The sequence below is a fragment of the Bos indicus x Bos taurus genome, chromosome 4, assembly GCF_003369695.1.
Source record: "Bos indicus x Bos taurus breed Angus x Brahman F1 hybrid chromosome 4, Bos_hybrid_MaternalHap_v2.0, whole genome shotgun sequence".
Taxonomy (NCBI): Eukaryota; Metazoa; Chordata; class Mammalia; order Artiodactyla; family Bovidae; genus Bos; species Bos indicus x Bos taurus.
In genome coordinates, this window is record NC_040079.1 from 71,147,941 (window position 1) to 71,172,325 (window position 24,385).

At 38.6% G+C, this 24,385-nt stretch overlaps 1 protein-coding gene across 1 annotated transcript in view; it reads left to right on the forward strand.

The window, feature by feature from the left end:
- COG5 (component of oligomeric golgi complex 5) overlaps positions 1-24,385 on the forward strand; it is a 278,324-nt gene that overhangs the window by 23,596 nt on the left and 230,343 nt on the right. Inside the window, 1 exon segment of the mRNA XM_027538437.1 lies at positions 10,326-10,446. Within this exon segment, the coding sequence (XP_027394238.1) occupies positions 10,326-10,446 (121 nt within the window).

The window sequence follows — 24,385 nt, forward strand, 5'->3', positions numbered from 1 at the left end:
ACACTTCTAATCATATGTTTTGAAAAATACAACAGCTTTATTGAGGTATAATTCACATACGTGCATATAAATTTTTTATCTTTTGATTTTTTTCACTTTTTATCATTTTACTTTTTAAGTCACATATATTAGCTTTCCAATTTAAGGTTTTTAATTTAGTTTTTTAACTTCAAAATTATATAAGTAAGAAAGTTTGAGAAAATGTTGATATGAAGGAGGAGGAAAGGATTCATAAAGCCTTTTCTCTTTTTATGTTCATGTTTTTTACATGTATGTGTTTTTCACCATATACATTTATAGGATTCTTTTTAGTTTTCAGTTGATAACGAAGTCAAATAATTTTATCTGCATTGTTCTGTGTGATGATGATTTAGTTAACTGGCTTTATAAATAATTATCCACCAAACAAGTAATATACCAGGAAGGAAGGAAGAGGGAAGATAGCAGCAGTAGCATAAGACGCCAGTGTCCCTAAACACTTTGAAAACACTGAGAGTAGGCAGGATAGCAAAACGGGAGAACCGCTGCTGGTGGGAGTCATGCTGGGCTAGTTTGGGAGCTAGCATTCAAGGGGCGCAGCAGCTTTTGTTTGTGCTCTGGGAAAGCCACTCTCCGTTGAGAGTACAGTCATTGTGAGACCATCAAGGTGTGAGAAAGCATGTGCTGGTGGTGGGGAGATGAAGGTAGAGAAGCGCTGAGGCACGGGACAGGGGAGTGAAGCCTTGTGGTTAGCAGGAGGTAGCAGAATGAGTAACCTGGGGATACCACATGAAGCACATGAACCCTGCCTAAACTCCTGACTCACAGAGTTTTGAGGAAGAACAAATCGTTTAAAACCACTGTGTTTTGGGCTGGTTTCTTATGCAGCAAAAGATAATGGATTTAACAGCTGAACTGATTTTGATGTATAGAGATTGCTGTCCTCATAGAATCCAGGGACTTTTGCTCCTATAACCTTTTATTAGGACTCTGATAGATGATATACTTGAGACAATCAAATGACTAGAGAAACTTCAAAGTAAAAACTAGCAATGACAGTAAGAACGAGGCTTAAATGAGGGATATAAAGTAGTATGTAATGGCTGTATGTTACTTTTAAAAAATATTTATTTATTTTTGGCTGCATTGGGTCTTGTGGCACGTGAGATGTCTCCTTGGGGTGCACAGGCTTCTTTCTAGTTGAGGTGAGCAGGCTCAGGAGTTGTGGTGCCTAGTTGCCCCACAGCATGTGGGATCTTAGTTCTCCTAACAGGGATCAAACAGCTGTCCCCACGCTGGAAGGCAGACTCCAAACCACTAGACCTCCAAGGAAGTCCCTGGCTGTATGTTTTGACAAAGAAATAAAATTCAACTCTAAGACATCGTGGGGAGAGTATGTGGGGAACCGTTTTTTTAAATTGTCATCAATCATATTTTTATTTGTAGTTTCGGTTTTGAGTTCAGGTAATGTTTGTATCATGCAGCAAAGCAAATGAATAATTATACATATTCTAATTCTGTTATCTCTGATGTCTCTGGAGCCAGGAGTCTCTGTGGAAGAAATAATTTACATATGTAATTTAGAAGATTAAGTATAAATACTCTGTGTTCCTATTTAAGTGGAAGTATCAGTGAACTTATGAGATGTTCTAATTTTATCTTAAAATAGTGTACACATCATATGTATATATTTTTGTATATATGTATAATGTTAATCTGAGACTGTTTTATGTGTATTGTGGAATCAAGCAAATGAATATTTATGTGGTATTTTAATTTCAACATTTCCTAACTGTGTGTACTCCGAAGTCTCAGAAATGAGCAGACCTGGTTTCCCCAACATGGTCTTCAAATGCTGCTGACTTCTAAAGGAAATCAGGGCTTCTTTGATAAATCTTTGATTCCAGATCTGGGACATGAAATATACATTATAATATTTTTATACCTGTATATCCCAAGGAAACTATCAATAACCACTAAGTAGAGTCATGACAAAAGGATTCAGGAGCCAACTTGAAGAGGCTCTAGGGTGACCAGCTGTGTCAGTTTTAACACTGCAACACCTATATCCCAGAAAACCTGTCAGTCTCCGGCAAATCAGTAGATGTGATCAGGCTCAGAGGCTCCCATGGCCAAAAATGGGACATGGTGAGCACCTGTAAGGATAAGAGCTACAGTGGCTTCACATCTTTTTATTATCTTTAAATCTATGAGTTCATAATGATACCCAAAACAGTGAACTTAATTGTTCATCTTTTGTGGCTCTTAGGAAAATAAACCATTGATAAACCAACGGAAGGAACCCAGTGATAATTCTTACTTTTCTATATGAACAGTACCACTGGATAAACTAACATAGATGAGGTAAAGCTTCTTCTAATAGAGACATTTTATATGCTAGCAGATAAAGACAAAATGATAAAACTGGAGTAACACCATTTTGCAGTTATAATAATAATAATTATTTTTTATAAATTGGAGTATAGTTGCTTTATACTGCTGTCAGTTTCTGCTGTACAGCAAAATGACAGCCATACATATACTTGATGGTGGGGGTTTGCTTGCTAAATTGTGTCTGACTCTTTGTGGCCCCCTGGACTGTACCTCTGTCCATGGGATTTTCCAGGCAAGAAAACTGGAATGGGTTGCCATTTCCTTCTTCAGAGGATTTTTCTGACCCAGGGATTGAACCCAAATCTCCTGTGTTTCCTACTGTATCCCTTCTTTTTTGGATTACCTTCTCATTTAGGTCACCACAGAGCTCTGAGTAGAGTTCCCTGTGCTATACAGCAGGTTCTCAATAGTGATCTGTTGGTAGTGTATGTATGTGTCACTCCTAATTTCCCAACTCATCCTATCCCCTCTTTTACCCTTTGGTATCAATATGTTTGTTCTCTACATGTGTTGTCTGTTGCAAATTATGTGTTAATGGATTTTGATGTTGAGTATCAGTGTTGCTAACAACAGTAATGAATAAATTTGCCCAGAATATTAACCTGAATCTGATGAAGCTGCTTATATCCAACTACTAATGTTTAGGGAATATAGAAGATACAGGGGCTTGTTAAACTAGAAGACAGTAATCAACTAAACCCAGTCCGTGGGAAACTGTATAGATCAGATGATCCAACATATTTAACAGATTGCAAAGGAAAAAAGATGCTAAGGGAACCTATATAGATTTAAAAAGAACAAAATTAAACTATAGCATTTAGGTATATACACTTCAGTGATGAAGCTATAAATGAAAAAAATAAGGATATGATTATGACAAAAGCCAGAATGATGTCTCTCAAAAGCCAGTAGGGAGGTTGGGTGGAGGACGTTATGACTGGAATGCAAAAGTAGGAAGTCAAGAGATACCTGGAGTAACAGGCAAGTTGGGCCTTGGAGTACCAAATGAAGCAGGGCAAAGGCTAACAGTTTTGAAAGAGAAAGCACTGATCATAGCAAACACCCTCTTCCAACAACACAGGAGATGATTCTATATAGGGACATCACCAGAATGGTCAATACTGAAATCAGATTGATTATGTTCTTTGCAGCAGAGATGAAGAAACTCTATATAGTCAGCAAAAACAAAACTGGGAGCTGATGGCTCAGATTATGAACTCCTTATTGGAAAATTCATATTTAAATTGAAGAAAGTAGGGAAAACCACTAGGCCATTCAGATATGACCTAAATCAAAGCCCTTACAATTATACAGTGGAAGTGACAAATAGATTCAATGGATTAGATCTGATAGAGTGTCTGAAAAACTATGGTTGGAGGTTCATAACATTGTACAGGAGGTGGTGATCAAAACCATTCCCAAGAAAAAGAAATACAAAAAGGCAAAATGGTTGTCTGAGGAGGCCTTACAAATAGCTGAGAAAAGAGAAGTGAAAGGCAAAGGAGGAAAGGAAAGATATACCCATCTGAGTGCACAGTTACAAAGAATAGCAAGGAAAGATAAGGAAGCCTTCCTCAGTGATCAATGCAAAGGAATAGAGGAAAACAATAGAATGGGAAAGACTAAGAAATCTTTTCGAGAAAATTAGAGATATCAAGGCAACATTTCATGAAAGATGGGCACAATAAAGGACAGAAACAGTATGGACCTAACAGAAGCAGAAGATATTTAAGAGAGGTGGCAAGAATATGCAGAAGAACTATACAAAAAAGATCTTAATGATCCAGATAACCACGATGGTGTGATCACTCACCTAGAGCAAGACATCTTTTAGTCAAGTGAGTCTTAGGAAGCATCACTATGAACAAAGCTAGTGGAGGTGATGGAATTCCAGCTGAGCTATTTGAAATCCTAAAAGATGATGCTGTGAAAGTGCTGCACTCAATATGTCAGCAAGTTTGGAAAACTCAGCAGTGGCCACAGGACTGGAAAAGATCAGTTTCATTCCAGTCCCAGAGAAGAGCAGTGCCAAAGAATGTTCAGACTACAGCACAGTTGCACTCATTTCACATGCTAGCAAAGTAATACTCAAAGTTCTCCAAGCTAGGCTTCAGCAGTATGTGAACTGAGAACTCCTAGATATTCAGGCTAGATTTAGAAAAGGCAGAGGAACCAGAGATTAAATTGCCAACATCCATTGGATCATAGAAAAAGCCACAGAGTTCCAGAAAAACATCTGCTTCATTGAGTACTCCACAGCCTTTGACTGTGTAGATCACAACAAACTGTGGAAAATTCTTCAAGAGATGGAACTACCAGACCACCTGACCTGCCTCCTGTGAAACCTGTATGCAAGTCAAGAAGCAACAATTAGAACCAGACATGAAACAATAGACTGGTTCCAAATTGGGAAAGGCATACATAAAGGCTGTGTATTATCACCCTGCTTCTTTAACTTATATGCAGAGTACATCATGTGAAATGCTGGGCTGGATGAAGCTCAAGTTGGAATTAAGAATGCTGAGACAAATATCAATAATGCAGATGATACCATCCTTATGGCAGAAAGCTAAGAGGAGCTAAAGAGCCTCCTGGTGAAAGTGAAAGAGGAGAGTGAAAAAGCTGGTGTAAAACTCAACACTGAAAAAACTAAGAAAATGGCATCTGGTCCCATCACTTCATGGTGAATAGATGGGGAAACAAAGGAAACAGACTTTATTTTCTTGGGCACCAAAATCATTGCAGAATGTGACTGTATTCATGAAATTAAAAGGCGCTTGCTCCTTGGAAGAAAAGGTATGAGAAACTTAGCATATTAAAAAGCAGAGACATTACTTTGCTAACAAAGGTCCATATAATCAAAGCTGTGGTTTTTCTAGTAGTCACGTATGGATGTGGAGAAGGCAATGGCAACCCGCTCCAGTACCCTTGCCTGGAAAATCCCATGGTCGGAGGAGCCTGATAGACTGTAGTCCATGGGGTTGTTAAAAGTCAGACACGATTTCACTCTCACTTTTCACTTTCCTGCATTGGGCAAGGAAATGGCAACCCACTCCAGTGTTCTTTCCTGGAGAATCCCAGGGACAGGGGAGCCTCCTGAGCTGCTGTCTATGGCGTCGCACAGAGTCGGACATGCCTGAAGCGACTTAGCAGCAGCAGCAGCATGTATGGATGTGAGTTTGGACCTTAAAATAAATCTGAGCGCCAAAGAATTGATGCTTTTGAATTTGGTTTTGGAGAAGACTCTTGAGAGTCCCTTGAACTGCAAGGAGATCAAACCAGTCAATCATAAAGGAAATCAACCTTGAATATTCAATGGAAGAACTGATACTGAAGCTGAAGCTCCAATACTTTGGCTACCTGATGCGAGGAACTGACTCATTTGAAAAGACCCTGATGCTGGGAAAGATTGAAGGCAGGAGGAGAAGTGGACGACAGAGGACAAGATGGTGTATGGCATCACCGAGTCAATGGACATGAATTCGAGCAAACTCTGGGAAACAGTGAAGGACAGGGAAGCCTGGCGTGCTGCAGTCCATGGGGTCGCAAAGAGTCGGACACGACTGAGCTACTGAACAGCAGCAACAACAACATGGAGGGCTTATGTAGTGGCAGAGAGAGTTTTGTTTCCTGATCCATGTGGTAGTTCCAAGTTGATTTATTTAATTTCTGTATGTAATTTTCTATATATATAATATCTAAATATATTTTTAAATACTGATTTTTTTAGAGCAGTTTAGATTCATAGCAAAATTGAGAGGAAGATGTAGATTTCCCATGTATCCCTTGTCCCCACACATGCATAGCCTCCCTGTTAGTCAATATCTGTCACCAGAGTGGCATATTTGTTAAAAATGATGAACTTACATTGACACATCATTATGAAAGTCCATAGTTCTCTCTTAGTATATATTCTATGGCTTTTGCAAAATAATAATGACATATATCCATCACTATGGGGGTTCCCTGGTGGCTTAGCGGTTAGGAACCTGCCTGCAGTGCACGAGCTGCTGGAGATGTGAGTTCGATTCCCTGAGTCAGGAAGATCCCCTGGAGGAAGGTGTGGCAACCCATTCCAGTATTCTTGCCTGGAGAATCATGGACAGAGGAGCCTGGTGGGCTACAGTCCATAGGTCTCAAAGAGTCAGACACGACTAAAAGGACATAGCACACATCCATCTTTCTATAGTATTTCCAATGCCCTCCAAATCCTCTTTACTTTGACTCTTTATTCTCCCAACTCCTGGCAATGGCTCATCTTTGTAACCGTCTCCATAGTTGTGTCTTTTCTAGAAAGTCATATAGTTGGAATCATATAATATATAGCCTTTTCAAATTGACTCTTTCCCGTAGTAAAATGCATTCAAGATTCCTCTGTGTCTTTTTCTGTCTTGATAGATCATTTCTTGTCAATGCTGAATAATTGTATTATATTTTCTGATAAAAGTATGAAATAAAAAATAAGAAAAGGAAATTGGAGTGGAAGCAACTATATTAGGAAATGGTGCAAGTTGGTGCCTTATAGATTATCTAAGATGTGTTGACTGAGGATTTTATTAAATGCTGTTGAATTCAACATAATCTGTTAGTAGAGAGCCACTGAAGTTTATTAAAAGGGGGGACTAAAGTGCTGAAAACTGTTTCTAAGACAATAAAGCCAGCAAGATGGATTTCAGCAAGAGATTGAAAAGCTACCCAGGAGACCACAGTGTTAAGATAAAAGTGGTAAAGATTTGGATTAGGGTGATGCTTTTGGGAATAGAGGTAAAATAATTATTGTATTATGCAACAGAAGAATAATCAGTAAAACTTGGTGACAGATTAAGTATGGTTAAACAGAAAAGCATTAGAAATAAGCTCAAAGCTTTCATATTTGAGGGCATATCCTTTATTGGTTAGATATTAGGGAATTCTGGCAGAGAAGGCAATGGCACCCCACTCCAGTACTTTTGCCTAGAAAATCCCATGAGCGGAGGAGCCTGGTGGGCTGCAGTCCATGGGGTCGCTAGAGTCAGACACGACTGAGCGACTCCACTTTCACTTTCACGCATTGGAGAAGGAAATGGCAACCCACTCCAGTGTTCTTGCCTGGAGAATCCCAGGGATGGGGGAGCCTGGTGGGCTGCCATCTGTGGAGTCGCACAGAGTCGGACACGACTGAAGCAACTTAGCAGCAACAGCAGAAGGGAATTCTGGAAAGACAGTTTGTGCTGATTAGGCTAAAGTAAGATCTGGTATTTCTCCTCATGATGTGTTTAGAATCTTAAGAGGAATGATTGCTTGGGATTTTACATTCCAAATAGTACATCTAAAAATAGAATTCTGACAAGCAAGAAAGTGACAATAGTGGTTATTTTTGGTGATTACATAGTTGAGACATAGAAATATGATGGTGACTTTTTATCTTCTGATCTTTTGAATTATATGCTTCCATGACCTATTCATAAAATAAATCAAATTTAACTAAAAGATTTTTTCACAGTTTATTGTGATCCACACAGTCAAAGGCTTTGGCATAGTCAATAAAGCAGAAATAGATGTTTTTCTGGAACTCTCTTGCTTTTTCCATGATCCAGTGGATGTTGGCAATTTGATCTCTGGTTCCTCTGCCTTTTCTAAAACCAGCTTGAACATCTGGAAGTTCACGGTTCACATATTGCTGAAGCCTGGCTTGGAGAATTTTGAGCATTACTTTACTAGCGTGTGAGATGAGTGCAATTGTGCCGTAGTTTGAGCATTCTTTGGCATTGCCTTTCTTTGGGATTGGAATGAAAACTGCCCTTTTCCAGTCCTGTGGCCACTGCTGAGTTTTCCAAATTTGCTGGCATATTGAGTGCAGCACTTCCACAGTATCATCTTTCAGGATTTGAAATAGCTCAACTGTAATTCCATCACCTCCACTAGCTTTGTTCATAGTGATGCTTTCTTTCTAAGGCCCACTTGACTTCACATTCCAGGATGTCTGGCTCTAGGTATGCAGGTCAGGAAGCAACAGTTAGAATTGGACATGGAACAACAGACTGGTTCCAAATAGGAAAAGGAGTCTGTCAAGGCTGTATATTGTTACCCTGCTTATTTAACTTATATGCAGAGTACATCATGAGAAACACTGGGCTGGAAGAAGCACAAGCTGGAATCAAGATTGCCGGGAGAAATATCAATAACCTGAGATATGCAGATGACACCACCCTTATGTCAGAAAGTGAAGAGGAACTAAAAAGCCTCTTGATGAAAGTGAAAGTGGAGAGTGAAAAAGTTGGCTTAAAGCTCAACATTCAGAAAACAAAGGTCATGGCATCTGGTCCCATCACTTCATGGGACATAGATGGGGAAACAGTAGAAGCAGTGTCAGACTTTATTTTTTTGGGTTCCAAAATCACTGCAGATGGTAATTGCAGCCATGAAATTAAAAGATGCTTACTCTTTGGAAGGAAAGTTATGACCAACCTAGATAGCATGCATATTCAAAAGCAGAGACATTGCCAACAAAGGTCCGTCTAGTCAAGGCTATGGTTTTTCCAGTGGTCATGTATGCATGTGAGAGTTGGACTGTGAAGAAAGCTGAGCGCCAAAGGATTGATGCCTTTGAACTGTGGTATTGGAGAAGACTCTTGAGAGTCCCTTGGACTGCAAGGAGATCCAACCAGTCCATTCTAAAGGAGATCAGTCCTGGGTGTTCTTTGGAAGGACTGATGCTGAAGCTGAAACTCCTATACTTTGTCCACCTCATGGGAAGAGTTGACTCATTGGAAAAGACTCTGATGCTGGGAGGGATTGAGGGCAAGAGGAGAAGGGGATGACAGAGGATGAGATGGCTGGATGGCATCACCAACTCGATGGACATGAGTTTGAGTGAACTCCGGGAGCTGGTGATGGACAGGGAGGCCTGGCGTGCTGCGATTCATGGGGTCGCAGAGTTGGACACAGCTGAGCGACTGAACTGAACTCAACTAAAAGATTAAGATGCCTAAATCTTCAGTTTGTGGGTGGGGGGGGGGGATTTTTATTTGACATTATTTTATTATTTTAAGTAGTTCAAACTGTTGTTACTCAGAAAAGCAGTCAGTTAAACATGTTTAGTACTTGGCTGCCTTGATTTACATATGTTTGTAAACGTATATTTGATTGTATATTTGTGTATGTTGTATGTGCACGAGTGGGGCTGTGTGTGGCTCTGAGGTATATGTATATTTCTTTCAGAAAAAATGTTTATAGTTGAAGCCTCAGGACCCTGTCTTCCTAGGGCTTTTAATTATTATTGCCACCAGTTAGGATTTTCCTCCTTAGATGGGAGATGTTGTTGCTTCATCCAGCTTCAGGATCATTCAAAGATGGCTGTGATGTAGCAACATAGACTGTCTCTTTTTTCTTTATTGTCACCACTTAAGCTGACAGTAATTACATATATGTTACTCCATCAATCTCCTTTCTTGTCATTCTCTCCTGGCAGTCACCCTGGATTACCTCTGTCTAGAAATACATGAGTCATTATTTCATGTCTTAGTCTTTTGGATAGGTAAAGACCCAGGATTAGATGTAATAACAGAAAAGGGAATAGAAGGTGACATACAAATTATAGGTTTATTTTTAAAATAGCTTTCTCTTTTACATTTAGTCATTAATGATAAATTAGGAAGAATCAATTAAGGGCATGCTTATTCTTTAAGGTCTAGTAAGTCTGTTCCCCTAGGGACGTAGGAACAATAAACTAAGAAACAATAAGGAACAGTACTAGGAAGCTGAGCAGCCCTAGCACAGTGGTTGTCAACCTTGGCTGTACACTGGGCCTGCATAAGGATATTAAAACAAAAACAAAAACCTGATTCTGCTTTAATTGGGCAGAGCTCTGTCTTGCCTGGATATTGGATCTCTAGCATCTGGGAAGATTAGACAGTCGATTCACTATGTCATGAAACTTCATGGATTGACTTTACTTACTTAACATTTCACAGGTTGCCTGTGATTTGCTTCGGAGAATCATTCGCATCTTATATCTCAGTAAGAGACTCCAAGGACAACTGCAGGGGGGAAGTAGAGAGATAACAAAAGCTGCTCAGAGTCTCAATGAACTTGGTAAGTCCTCTTGTTCATCGATTCACTGGTTGAAGGATATTTGTGTTTCCAGTTTTTGGTGATTATAAATTTAAGCTACTTTAACATTTGTGTATAGGTCTTATGTGAACTTAAGTTTTCATTCCCTAGGGGGAAATGTTCAGAAGTGCTGTTTTTTAGGTCACAAGTCTCATGTTGATATGGTGCCTAGAAGATCTTTTGAATTCATTTCTCATTCATCATTCTTTTCTCAAACATTTAGAACAGCCTCTTGACATTTGAGGGTTTAACAGTCACAGCTTTGATTATTAACAAGTTGCAAGGTCCATGATGAAGGAGTTCATAATTTTTTAGGCAAAATTTTGAATATCTTCTAAGTATACAAAGAACCACCTAACACCTGCATTTTAATGAGGCTTTGTGATTTTCTTCTTTTCATTGGGTACCCAGTAATTTTTCTGAAGTGGATGTGGTTAGTGGAATTTGTACCATTTTAGGTTCAGAAAGTCCTTGATTACATCCATCTCAAATATCAAGAGTCTCCTTACTCTTAGTAATGTGTTTTGAAAGTAGTTGTGCCAAAAGAACATCAGAAAGATGTGCATTTTATGTTCTTTTTGAATTTTTCTATCTTTGATATTTAAATTATGTAGTCATACTGTAATGCTTATTGCTTGTTTTTGATTATAAAAATGTAATATCCTTCACAAATCATGCTTCAACAGCATTTCAATTTATAATGTTCAGATACATTGCTTAGGCACATCATTGGGAATATATTGAACTTGTAATCTAGTGTGCTTGGAATATGTTATATAAAAAGTTAATTTTTAAGCAGTGAGACATACTTTAGGGTTTTTTCATAATATGTGCTAAATATAAAAGTGTAAAAAATCCTAGTATCAGCTGTTATTTTTTGCTTTGTCACATTTAATTTCTGTGCTCCAAAAAATAAAATGTAGGGTGATAGAATCATTAAAAAGCAAACACACATTATTCCAAGGCTTATATTTATCATCACTTACACTCTTCCATAATAAAAAATCGCTAGGTTTTGATTTTGATTATCATCTCTTCTAGAAACAGCATATGCTGTGAGGCAAATGGTGATGTCTTCTTTTTTCTTCATTAAGGCACAGATTATGTGCTATTCAAAAATTTCAGAGGCATCACATCTTCATCATTCCCCACTGTATTCTTGGACAGTCCTGGCATTGATAAAAAGGAGAGCCAAGAGATTTGGAGTTAATGTTTTAATGTTAATAATTTAGTAATCACTGTAATGGTACACATGTACACTATAAATGATATTTCTGTGATTGGAACTTCTGTGAAATTATCGTGTTTATATTTGTATGGTTTTGGTTCTCATTAGAAAGAATACAATGATAAACAGTAGCAGGTACTTGAAATTAACTTAAAACCAGTCTCTCAAACTTGAAAGGTCTTGAAGCTTGAAATGTAGTGACCAGATGAAATACATCATCATCTGGAAATTAATTATATTCTGAGGGACTGAGGGGAATGTCAGTGACTGCTAATGGGTGCCACTCTTTGGAGTGGTGAAAATGTTCTGGAATTAAATACTGGTGATTGTTGCACAACTTCTGTCACTACAAAAAGCCACTGAATTGTGTGCTTCAAAAAGTTGAATTGTATGCTATGTGAATTATATATCAATTTAAAGTTATTTATCAATTAAAAAGTCTATTCTGGGACCTAGCATGCTGGTACATTTTCTTTTTTAAAAAATTGAGGTCTAAGTGATATACGGTAAACTGCAGCATATTGAAAATTTACATATTGGCAAGTTGTGACTTGAAGCCATCAGTATTATAGTGAACATGACTATCTCCCTCAAAGTTTCCTTATGCCCCTTGATAATTTTTTCTCATGCATTTATGGATCTGCTTTCTATGGAATCAGATAGTTTGTATGTGGGTTTTTTTTGGGGGGGCCTCTTTCAACCAGCTTAATTATTTTGATGCGTCTGTGTTGTGTGTATCAATAGCTCATTCTGTTTTATTGCTAAGTAGTTTTCCATTATATGGATATTCCCCAGTTGGTTTATTCATTCACCTGTAGATTTGTATTTCAGTTGTTCCTAATTTTTGGTTATTACAAATCAGGCTATCATGAACATTCATATAAAGGTGTTTTTATAGACATTTGCTTTCATTTCTCTTTGATAAAAAATATAGGTATGGAACAACCAGATCATATACTAAGTGTATATGATCTGAAATTGCCCAGGTATTCAACCCAAAGTTAATGAAAACTGTACTTTCTCTACATCCTTGGTAACACTTGTTACAGTCAGTCATCTTAATATTAGCCATTCTAATAGGTATGTAGTAGTATCTTGCTTGGAGAAGGCAATGGGAACCCTCTCCAGTACTCTTGCCTGGAAAATCCCATGGACGGAGGAGCCTGGTAGGCTGCAGTCCATGGAATCGCGAAGAATCAGACACGACTGAGCGACTTCACTTTAATGCATTGGAGAAGGAAATGGCAACCCACTCCAGTGTTCTTGCCTGGAGAATCCCAGGTACGGTGGAGCCTGGTGGGCTGCCGTCTATGGGGTTGCACAGAGTTGGACACGACTGAAGTGACTTAGCAGTAGCAGCATCTTGCTTTGAGTTCACAAGAAGAAGTTAGTAGAGCTAATAAATGAATCTAGCAGGATTTCAGGATGTATGATGAATATATAAAATTACTTGTATTTCTACATAATAGTATTAACAAGCAATTGGAAATTGAAATTAAAAAATACCACTCATAGTAACATCAAAAATATGAACTACTTAAGGTTGAATTTGACAAAAGATACACACGACCTGTATACTTAGGGTTGAATTTGACAAAAGAGGCAAATAGACGGGGAAACAGTGGAAACAGTATCATACTTTATTTTTCTGGCTCCAAAATCACTGCAGATGGTGATTGCAGCCATGAAACTAAAAGACGCTTACTCCTTGGAAGGAAAGTTATGACCGACCTAGACAGCATATTAAAGAGCAGAGACATTACTTTGTCAGCAAAGGTCCATCTAGTCAAGGCTATGGTTTTTCCAGTGGTCATGCATGGATGTGAGAGTTCGACTATAAAGAAAGTTGAGCGCCGAAGAATTGATGCTTTTGAACTGTGGTGTTGGAGAAGACTCTTGAGAGTCCCTTGGACTGCAAGGAGAACAAACCAGTCCATCCTAAAGGAGATCAGTCCTGGGTGTTCATTGGTAGGATTGATTTTGAAGCTGAAACTCCAATACTTTGGCCACCTGATGTGAAGAGGTGGCCATTTCACTCATTTGAAAAGACCCTTATGCTGGGAAAGATTGAGGGCAGGAGGAGAAGGGGACGACAGAGGATGAGATGGTTGGATGGCATCACCAACTCGATGGACATGGGTTTGGGTGGACTCCAGGAGTTGGTGATGGACAGGGATGCCTGGCGTGCTGTGGTTCATGGGGTCGCAAAGAGTCGGACACAACTGAGCAACTGAACTGAACACAAGACCTATATACTGAGAACTAAAAACATTATTGAGAACAATTAAAAAAGACCTAAATAAGTGAATAAATTTTGTCTGTGAATTGGAAGACTTGATCGTTTTTAATATGCCCAGTCTCTCTAAATTGATTTGTATAGATTCAACACAATTATAGTCTGAGTTCCAGCAGGCTTTTATTAGCCATTGACAAACTGATTGTAAAATTCATAATCAAATGCAAAGGATCTAGAATAGCCAAAACTTTTAAAAGAAAGTAAAATTGGAGTATTAACCATACCTGATTGGAAGACCTATTGCAATGACTTCTACTAACCAAGACAAAGAGATAGGTCAATGGAACGAAGTAGAGAGCCCAGAAGAAGATCCACACATGTAAGAAAAATGGATTTTTGGCACATTTATTGAAGAAAAGATAGTGTTCTCAACAGATGGTACTGGAACAATTGGATAGCCACATGTAAAACAGGGAACTTGTATTCGGACCTACTTCATATTAAAAAAATAAAGCAAAACTGAAAGTGGATCATTGTCCTAAATGTAAAACTTAAAACTATAAAACTTCTGAATGGAAACAGAGGACATTTTTATGGCTTTGAAAATGATTTCTTAGATGTATAACTGAAAGCACAGTCCCCTCCTCCCACCACCACACACAAATTGGTAAATTAGATGTTCTCAAAATTTAAATTAAATTTTAATTCTCAAAATTTAAATTTAAATTTCTATGAGTGATTCTGTTAGAGGAATGAAAAGCCATAGACAGAAAATGTTTGCAGAGTATATATTTGATAAAGGACTTGTATCTAGAATATATGAAAAACTTTGAACATTGGTAAGAACATAAACAACCCAATTAAAAAATAGGCAAACTGTTTGAACAGATACTTCATCAAAGAATGTATGTGAATGGAAAGTGAAATGAAGTCGCTCAGTTGTGTCTGACTCTTTGCGACCCCATGGACTATAGCCTACCAGGCTCCTCTCTCCGTGGGATTTTCCAGGCAAGAGTACTGAAGTGGGTTGCCGTTTCCTTCTCCAGGAGCTCTTCCCAACCCAGGGATCGAACCCAGGTCTCCTGCATTGCAGACAGATGCTTTTACCATCTTAACCACAATGGAAAATATGCATATAAAATACTCAACATCATTAGGCATTAGGGGAGTAAAAATTAAAATCAAACTGGTAACTTATTGACAGAATAAGCAGAATTTTTTTAGTGCAGACTTATATGTAGTTTTCATTCAGATTATTATGTATGGTTAAAAAAAAACTAGTGCAGATTTCAAGATTAAATTGTATCACAATGATTTGTGACTTCTTCAGGAAAAGTCTTGGGGGTAGATAATTTCGGTCTTTTTTGGAGCATTAGTTAAGGCAATACACTTAAATCACATTTAAGATATACCATGTTTATACAGTGAATGTATTTTATGCTGAGTGGCACAGTCAAAAAAAGAAAGTATATCCTGCATTAATTTTCATTGCGTCTGGTCTGTTCTGAGTTTTATAATTCTGTTGCTGAGTTGCAGCATATTAGCACCATATATCATGAGAAAATATTCTTAAAACCAAATTTATCACAGAAGCGTTTTATGAAATATTTATTATGGAAGGAATGGATAGTCTAAGTTCCTTTTATCAATTAATATCCTTTTTATAACTGATACTTTCTCAATCTGATAAAACAGCACTTATATGCAAACATTTTTGATTTATTCATAGGTGGGAAAAAGTATCATTTATATAGTCTTGGCACATAATACGTGATTAACTGATGAACTAATTAATTTTTTTGAGATGTCTGTAAGATGATATAGTTAATGAAAATTTTAGGAAGTTTTATTTCAGGCTTTTAAAAATTGTTTATTAGTGGGAAATTTGTAAATAATCCATATAACTGTTTCCAGGAATAAATTAGGTCTAAGATGACTTCTTTTTTAGTTGAAGTATAGTTGGTTTGCCTGGGAAATCCCATAAACAAAGGAACCTGGCAGACTATAGTCCATTGGCTGGCAGAAGAGTTGGATATGACTTCGTGACTGAACAACAACAACAAATAGTTGTTTTACAATGTTGTGTTAGTTTCTGGTGTACAACAAAGTGAGTTACACACACACACACACACACACACACACACACATGTTCTTTTTAGTATTCTTTTTCATCATGATTTATTTCATCATGGTTTATTGAATATAGTTCCCTATGCTACACACAGTAGGATCTTGTTGTTTATTTTCTATGTGGTAGTTTGTATCTGGTCATCCCAAACTCTTACTTTATTCCTTTCCTGTTTGGTAACAATAAGTTTGTTCCCTGTGTCTGTGAGTCTGTTTCTGTTTCATAGCTAAGTGCATTGCGCCATACTTTAGATTTAATCTGTAAATGATATCATATGGTATTTGTCTTTCTCTTTCTGACTTAATTCACTTAATATGATGATCTTTAGGTGAGATGATATCTTAAATGCACTTAAAACATATATAGCTTCAACATAGCAAATTCAATACATGCCTTTTTAAACCTACAGTATTGGTCACATATGATGACAAATGTTTTCAGTGACTGTGTTTGATTTGTTGTTTTGGATCGCTTAAGTTGTGTCAGACTCCTTGTGACCCCATGGGCTGCTGCACTCCAGGCACCTCTGTCCTCCACAGTCTCCTGTAGTTTGCTCAGATTCACGTCCATTGAGTCGGTGATGCTATCCAACCATTTCATCCTCTGCTGCTCCCTCCTCTTGCCATCAGTCTTTTCTAGCATCAGGGTCTTTTCCAATGATTTAGATGGTCTCAAAGTGAAAGTGTTAGTCACTCAGTTGTGTCCGACTCTTTGTGACCACACGGACTGTAGCCCTCCAGGCTCCTCTGTCCATGGAATTCTCCAGGCAAGAATTCTGGAGTGGGTAGCCATTCCTTCTTCAGGGGATCCTCCTGACCCAGGGGTCCAACCAGTTCTCCTACATTGCAGCCAGATTCTTTACTGTCTGAGCCACCAGGGGAAATACTTACATATGTGACTGGATTCAGCTACCCCCAGATCGGAGTGATGCTGTGCTCAAATCCAGAATAATGGGTTTATGCTGATATTGAGGGTTGCCAGTAGTTGAAGACATAATTGTGTTATCAATAAAATAACATACCGATAAACCCTCATTTTTTAACTACTTGAATTTAATGTTAGTCAAATTTATATTTAACAGATAATACCCATCATTTCAGTTCAGTTCAGTCTCTTAGTTGTGTCTGACTCTTTGAGACCCCATGAATTGCAGCACGCCAGGCCTCCCTGTCCATCACCAGCTCCCGGAGTTCACTCAGACTCATGTCCATCGAGTCAGTGATGCCATCCAGCCATCTCATCCTCTGTCATCCCCTTCTCCTCCTGCCCCCAATCCCTCCCAGCATCAGAGTCTTTGCCAATGAGTCAACTTATCATATGAGGTGCCCAAAGAACTGGAGTTTCAGCTTTAGCATCATTCCTTCCAAAGAAATCCCAGGGCTGATCTCCTTCAGAATGGACTGGTTGGATCTCCTTGCAGTTCAAGGGACTCTCAAGAGTCTTCTCCAGCACCACAGTTCAAAAGCATCAATTCTTTGGCGCTCAGCTTTCTTCACAGTCCAACTCTCACATCCATACATGACCACTGGAAAATGCATAGTCTTGACTAGACGGACCTTTGTTGGCAAAGTAATGTCTCTGCTTTTGAACATGCTATCTAGGTTGGTCCTAACTTTCCTTCCAAGGAGTAAGCGTCTTTTAATTTCATGGCTGCAGTCACCATCTGCAGTGATTTTGGAGCCCAGAAAAATAAAGTCTGACACTGTTTCCACTGTTTACACATCTATTTCCCATGAAGTGATGGGACCAGATGCCATGATCTTCGTTTTCTGAATGTTGAGCTTTAGGCCAACTTTTTCACTCTCCTCTTTCACTCTCATCAAGAGGCTTTTTAGTTCCTCTTCACTTTCTGATGTAAGGGTGGTGTCATCTGCATATCTGAAGTTATTGATATTTCTCCCAGCAATCTTGATTCCAGCTTGTGCTTCTCCCAGCCCAGCGTTTCTCATGATGTACTCTGCATAGAAGTTAAATAAGCAGGGTGACAATATACAGCCTTGACGTACTCCTTTTCCTATTTGGAACCAGCCTGTTGTTCCATGTCCAGTTCTAACTGTTGCTTCCTGACCTGCATACAGATTTCTCAAGAGGCATGTCAGGTGGTCTGGTATTCCCATCTCTTTCAGAATGTTCCACAGTTTATTGTGATCCACACAGTCAAAGGCTTTGGCATAGTCAATAAAGCAGAAATAGATGTTTTTCTGGAACTCTCTTGCTTTTTGGATAATCCAGTGGATGTTGGCATTTTGATCTCTGGTTCCTCTGCCTTTTTAAAATACAGTTTGACCATCTGGAAGTTCACGGTTCATGTACTGTTGAAGCCTGGCTTGGAGAAGTACTTTGCTAGCATGTGAGATGAATGCAGTTGTGCAGTTTGAGCATTCTTTGGGATTGGAATGAAAACTGTCCTTCTCCAGTCCTGTGGCCACTGCTGAGTTTTCCAAATTTGCTGGCATATTGAGTGCAGCACTTTCATAGCATCATATTTTAGGATTTGAAATAGTTCAATAGTAGTAGAATACTACTCAGCCATGAAAATGCATTTGAGTCAGTTCTAGTGAGGTGGATGAACCTTGAACCTGTTATACAGAGTGAAGTAAGTCAGAAAGAGAAAAACAAATACCATATATTAAGTCATATACATCTGGAATCTAGAAAAATGGTGTTGATGAACCTGTGTGCAGGGAAAGAATAGAAATGGAGATGTAGAGAATGGACTTGTGGACACAGTAGAGGAAGGAGAGAGTGGGATGAATGGAGAAAATAGCATCAACATCTGTACACTCTCGTGTGTAAAATAGATAGCTGGAGAAAAGTTTCTGTATAACACTGTTTTGACCTAGAGGGCTGGGATTGGAAGAGGAGAGGGAGGCTCAAGAGGGAGAGGATGTATGTATAATTATGGCTGATTTGTGTTGTTGTAGAGCAGAAACCAACACAACATTGTAAAGCAGTTTTCTTTCAATTACAAAATAAAGACATAAAATGGCTTATCTAGGTTTAGAAATTATCTGTAGGAAACTATACTTGACCAATTTGCTCTGCCATTAGTGAAAGCTAGACTAAGATAATTTGTATTTGCCTTTTATGCATATGCAGTCAAAGTCCATAAAGTCAGATGAGCTTTGTAAATTTAAATTGCTTTGATAAAAATCTATGTAGGTTGAGAATCCATGCATTAATATTAGTTTTTTAATATGATTAATGTTCAGTACAGACTTGTGTATACAAAATCTCTGTATTCCTAAAGAATGAATGGATACAAGAATGATTCATGGAGTCTTAAGTAATGTGCAAATATAGAACAATAAAGTTGCCAACTCATTTTATCTTTACTTTGCCTTTTGAGTCTACTACTATTAAAAGTTATTACTCTATTTTGAAAGGATGACATATTTTGTGAAAATTTTTACTTAAAGTTTTATGGGATCTTTTTTCTGTCTGTTTAACTAAGATAAGTCAGTTCTCTAAGGCAAGTTCTCTTGAGGCAAGTCTTTCATTTACTTAGAAGAGAAACAGAAGAACTGTACCCATAGAAGTTATTCTTTCTTTTAGCCAAAGCTAGTTTAAAAGCAGCAACACCCTTTCTCTAGTTTTCAGATATATTTAATATGAGGATTCTAAGTTTTTAGATGGTTGTGTCTTGCACTGATGGGTCTTACTGATTTTTGTTTCTGGGCTATAAAAAGTGTCATGCTTTCCAGAAGTTTTCATTTAACCCTGTGTGTCTTTCAGGGTGTCTTTAGCTTTGTGGGAAGCTTTCTTCCAGATAAAGATTTGTGGAACATCAAGAAAGTGAAGACAGAGAGTGGTAGAAACTAGTGCCAGTGGTAGAAACCAGTGCTGTTTCACAGTGAGAAGTAGAGTTAGCCTTGAGTACGTTAAGATACTTAGATATTTTTCCATTTAAGAAGAGGTAAGGATTTAGTGATAATGTCTATCTAAATTGATGGATTCTTTGATAGTGGTAGTATTTGATGAAGATTGCTGAGTATTTTGAACTCTGTAGTTTAGGAATTTTTTTTTATTTAGCCAAAAGATGGTGACATGCTCTTTTGTTCCTTGCTTTAAGTCAGTGCAGTTCAACAAGTATGGTGTAGTATGGTGAAAGTGAAAGTGTTAGGTGCTTGTTCATGTCCGACTCTTTGTGACCCCCATGGACCATAGCCCTCCAGGCTCCTCTGTCCATGGGATTTTCTAGACAAGAATATTGGCGTGGGTTGCCATTTCCTTTTCTGGGGGATCCTCCCAACACAGGGATCTAACCCAGGTCTCCTGCATTGCAGGCAAATTTTTTACCATCTGAGCCACCAGGGAAACCAGTTGTATGGTAGGCACAATAATGCGTCTCCTCAAAGATACAAGAACACTGGACTGGGTTGCCATTTCCTTCTCCATCTTACTCACTGCTGCTGCTGCTGCTGCTGCTAAGTCGCTTCAGTTGTGTCCGACTCTGTGTGACCCCAGAGACGGCAGCCCCCCAGGCCCCCCCGTCCTTGGGATTCTCGAGGCAAGAACACTGGAGTGGGTTGCCATTTCCTTCTCCAGTGCATGAAAGTGAAAAGTGAAAGTGAAGTCGCTGAGTCGTGTCCAACTCCTAGCGACCCCATGGACTGCAGCCTACCAGGCTCCTCCATCCATGGGATTTGCCAGGCAAGAGTTCTGGAGTGGGGTGCCATTAGAACCTGTGAATACAGTACTTTATATGGCAGAAGGAACTTTGCAGATGTAGTTTCTTGTGGACCTTGAGATGAGATTACTCTGATTATCCAGATGGGACCATTCTAAATACTTGAGTTTTTGAACGTGAAAGCGGAAAGCAAAAGAGTGAGCCAGAGAAATGGAATGGTAGAAGAGGAGGCTGGAGAGATTTGAAGCGTGAAAGTACTTAACCTACCATAGATGGCTTTGAAATTAAAGGAAGGGAGGCATGGACATGCAGATGTCCTCTAGTAGCTGGGAACTGTCCCCAAATGACAGCAAGGAAATGGGAACCTCAGTGCTACAACCTGAAGGAATTAAATTCTGCCCACATAATGAATGAACAAGGAGAGGGTATCTCTCTTAGAACTTCCAGAAAGGAATGTAGCTATGGTAACACCTTGATTCTCTCCCATTGAGACTCATTTTGAGTCCCGTTGAGACTTCTAACCTTCAGAACTGGAAGATAATAAATGTGTAGTTTTCAGCCTTCTAAGTTTGTGGTAACTTGTTCTGGTAGCAAATAAAAAGCAAATGCATCTATACCATATCAGCTACCTGGATGAAGGATTATTTGTTGTTGTAAGAAAGAGAGTGGCTGATCTGTGAAGTTCTGAACTAGGAAAACCTTATCAAAACAAAATAAAATACACATACAAGCACAGAAGTGCAAAGCTATATAACTTTTTATTTTCAGGAAATGGGTACTTTCTTTATACACAGATATGAAAGATTAACATGTTTTTAAAGTTAACAGCTGTAATGGAATAGGGGTTGTAAAATATCCTGCATACTCTTCTGATATCATGGCTAATGATATATCTTTTTCCCTGTTGCTCTTAAGAAACAAATAATGGCCTCAGGCCACATTAAAGATTTTATAGGTAAATGATTTGGGTGTAAAAGAAAACTAGTATTTATTCTAATCAAACTTATGTATGGCTTCCCTGATAGCTCAGCGGTAAAGAATCTGCCTGCAATGCAGGAGACTTGAGTTTGATCCCTGGGTGGTGAAGATACCCTGGAGGAGAAAATGGCACCCACTCCAGTATTGTTGCAGGGAAAGTCCCATGGACAGAGGAGCCTGGTGGGCTACAGTCCATGGGTTGCAAAGAGTTGGAGACAAACTTAGCACATACACACAACACATACAAGCTTAAATAATCAATTCTATACTGATAAATGTTTTAAAACCCTACTATATGCTTGCCTCTAAGACTGTTTTAGAGTTATTGCCCTGAATAATAAATCCATTCTTGGTCTTTGGGATATTTGTAGGATGTTATTCCAGATCGGATTATAGGCACATGATGGAGCCTGGTTATGTGACATAGTTACTTCTAACAGAAATAAGAATAATGTTTAGTCAGGATCTCAATACAATGAACAAGGCATTTTGCATAGAATTAATTTCCTGGTAAAGTTAGTAGTTCAATATCTTGTTTGCTTTTAAACTATGATATGAGGAATTGTGCTTGGTCTTCTCCAAAAATGCTGAGCTGTGGTAATTGCTGGACAGAGGGTGGAGGAGGCAGAGAAGGTATTTTTTGTTTTAATAAAGCTTGGTGGTGCTTAAGAATAGCCAACTAATTGATGTAGAGACTTTCTACCTAAAACAAAGGAATGAAAGTGATATTCCAGAGTGGGTTCAGTTCAGTTCAGTCGTTCAGTCGTGTCCGACTCTTTGTGACCCCATGAATCGCAGCACGCCAGGCCTCCCTGTCCATCACCAACACCCGGAGTTCACTCAAACTCATGTCCATCAAGTCAGTGATGCCATCCAGCCATCTCATCCTCTGTCGTCCCCTTCTCCTCCTGCCCCCAATCCCTCCCAGCATCAGAGTCTTTTCCAATGAGTCAGCTCTTCTAGCACTGAAAATAAAAACTGAAAAGGAGTAGCCGGGAAGACTTCTGAGGATAAATTACTTAAGAACAAATCTTGTTGAATGGGCACTTGGAGGCTAGTTCTTTTAATGTAATAACTGGAACAGCATAGTATTCACAAACTTTTCTTTCATCATAGTAATATTCTCTTTACTGACACTTTAAAGACTTCAAAACATCCTAAAATTATACCATAAAATAACATAATTGTTCCTGCTATGTATATAGTTTATGATTAAGAGACAAGAGAACATAGGCTTTGAAGCCATCTAGAGCTTGATTTAAATCCCATTTCCATCCCTGTTGCTAACTATGTTAGTTTTGACAAAGTAAATTCTCTCTCAGATTTCAAAGGACTGTTGGGTAGATTTAATGAGAAATTTATAGATTGTCTTCGACCTTGCCTAGCATATAGTAGGTCCCTCAGTATTGCTTTCCCTTTGTCCTTCTTTCTTTAGAAATAGAACTAAAGGATGAATTTGTTAATATATATTTTGAAGTCACATTGGTTATTCATCATTATCTGTGGTTGTGTGTTCCACTTTTACGTGTTCAAAAACGCCATCTTTTTCATTCATTTTTTAAAATCACATAGTATACAGTTTTTATGCATTTTTTTCTGGTAACAAAATAGTGAAGCATTACTATAAAAAATTTCAAGTTAAAGGTGGGCTCTGTGTCTCTATGTGTTTATGTGCTCAGTTGTGTCTTACTCTTTGCGACCCCATGGACTGTAGTCCACCAGGCTCTTCTGTCCATGGAATTTTCCAGGTAAGAATGCTAGAATGGGTTGTCATTTCCTGTTCTGGGGGATCTTCTCAACATAGGAATCAAACCTGTGTCTTTTGGGTCTCCTGCATTGGCAGGCAGATTCTTCACCACTAGCACCACTGATGTGGTGAATAAACACATCTAAACACATTAAGTCTCATATACTGAAGTGGGAAAAAGTATTTTTTTGAGTAACTAGACTAATTAATACATAGTGTTTTTTTTTTTTTACAACCATAATACATCACATAATTGAAAACACATTAAAAAATAAAATTTCAGAAAAATGATAAAAGCTGTCATTGACTGCTTGTGGCAAGTACTGTGCTAACCATTATATATATTTTATCTCATTGAGGTTTCACAACCTCAGTGAGATAAAGTAGATGCTATCATTTTGCAGATGGGCAAACAGAGCCTCGATGGGATTAAGCAGCATTCCTAGGGTCACACAGCTAGTAAGAAGAGGATTTCGACTTGCACTTATTTATTTCTTCTACTTGTTCTCTGGTGGAGGTGCTAATGAGAACCACAGTGCTATAAGACAAAATAATTTTGTCAGGTTGGGATTTTTGTAAATTTTGGGTACAGGCTTAGTTCAGTTGCTCAGTTGTGTCCGACTCTTTGTGACCCCTTGGACTCCAGCATGCCAGGCCTCCCTGTTTATCACCAACTCCCGGGGCTTGCTCAGACTCATGTCCATCAAGTCGGTGATGCCATCCAACCATCTCATCCTCTGTGGTCCCCTTCTCCTCCTGCCTTCAATCTTTCCCAGCATTGGGGTCTTTTCCAGTGAGTCAATTCTTTGCATCAGATAGCCAAAGTATTGGAACTTCAGCATCTGTCCTTCCAGTGAATATTTACGACTGATTTCCTTTAGGATTGGCTGGTTTGATTTCCTAGCACTCCAAGGGACTCTCGAGTCTTCTCCATCACTACAGTTCAAAAGCATCAATTCTTGGGCGCTCAGCTT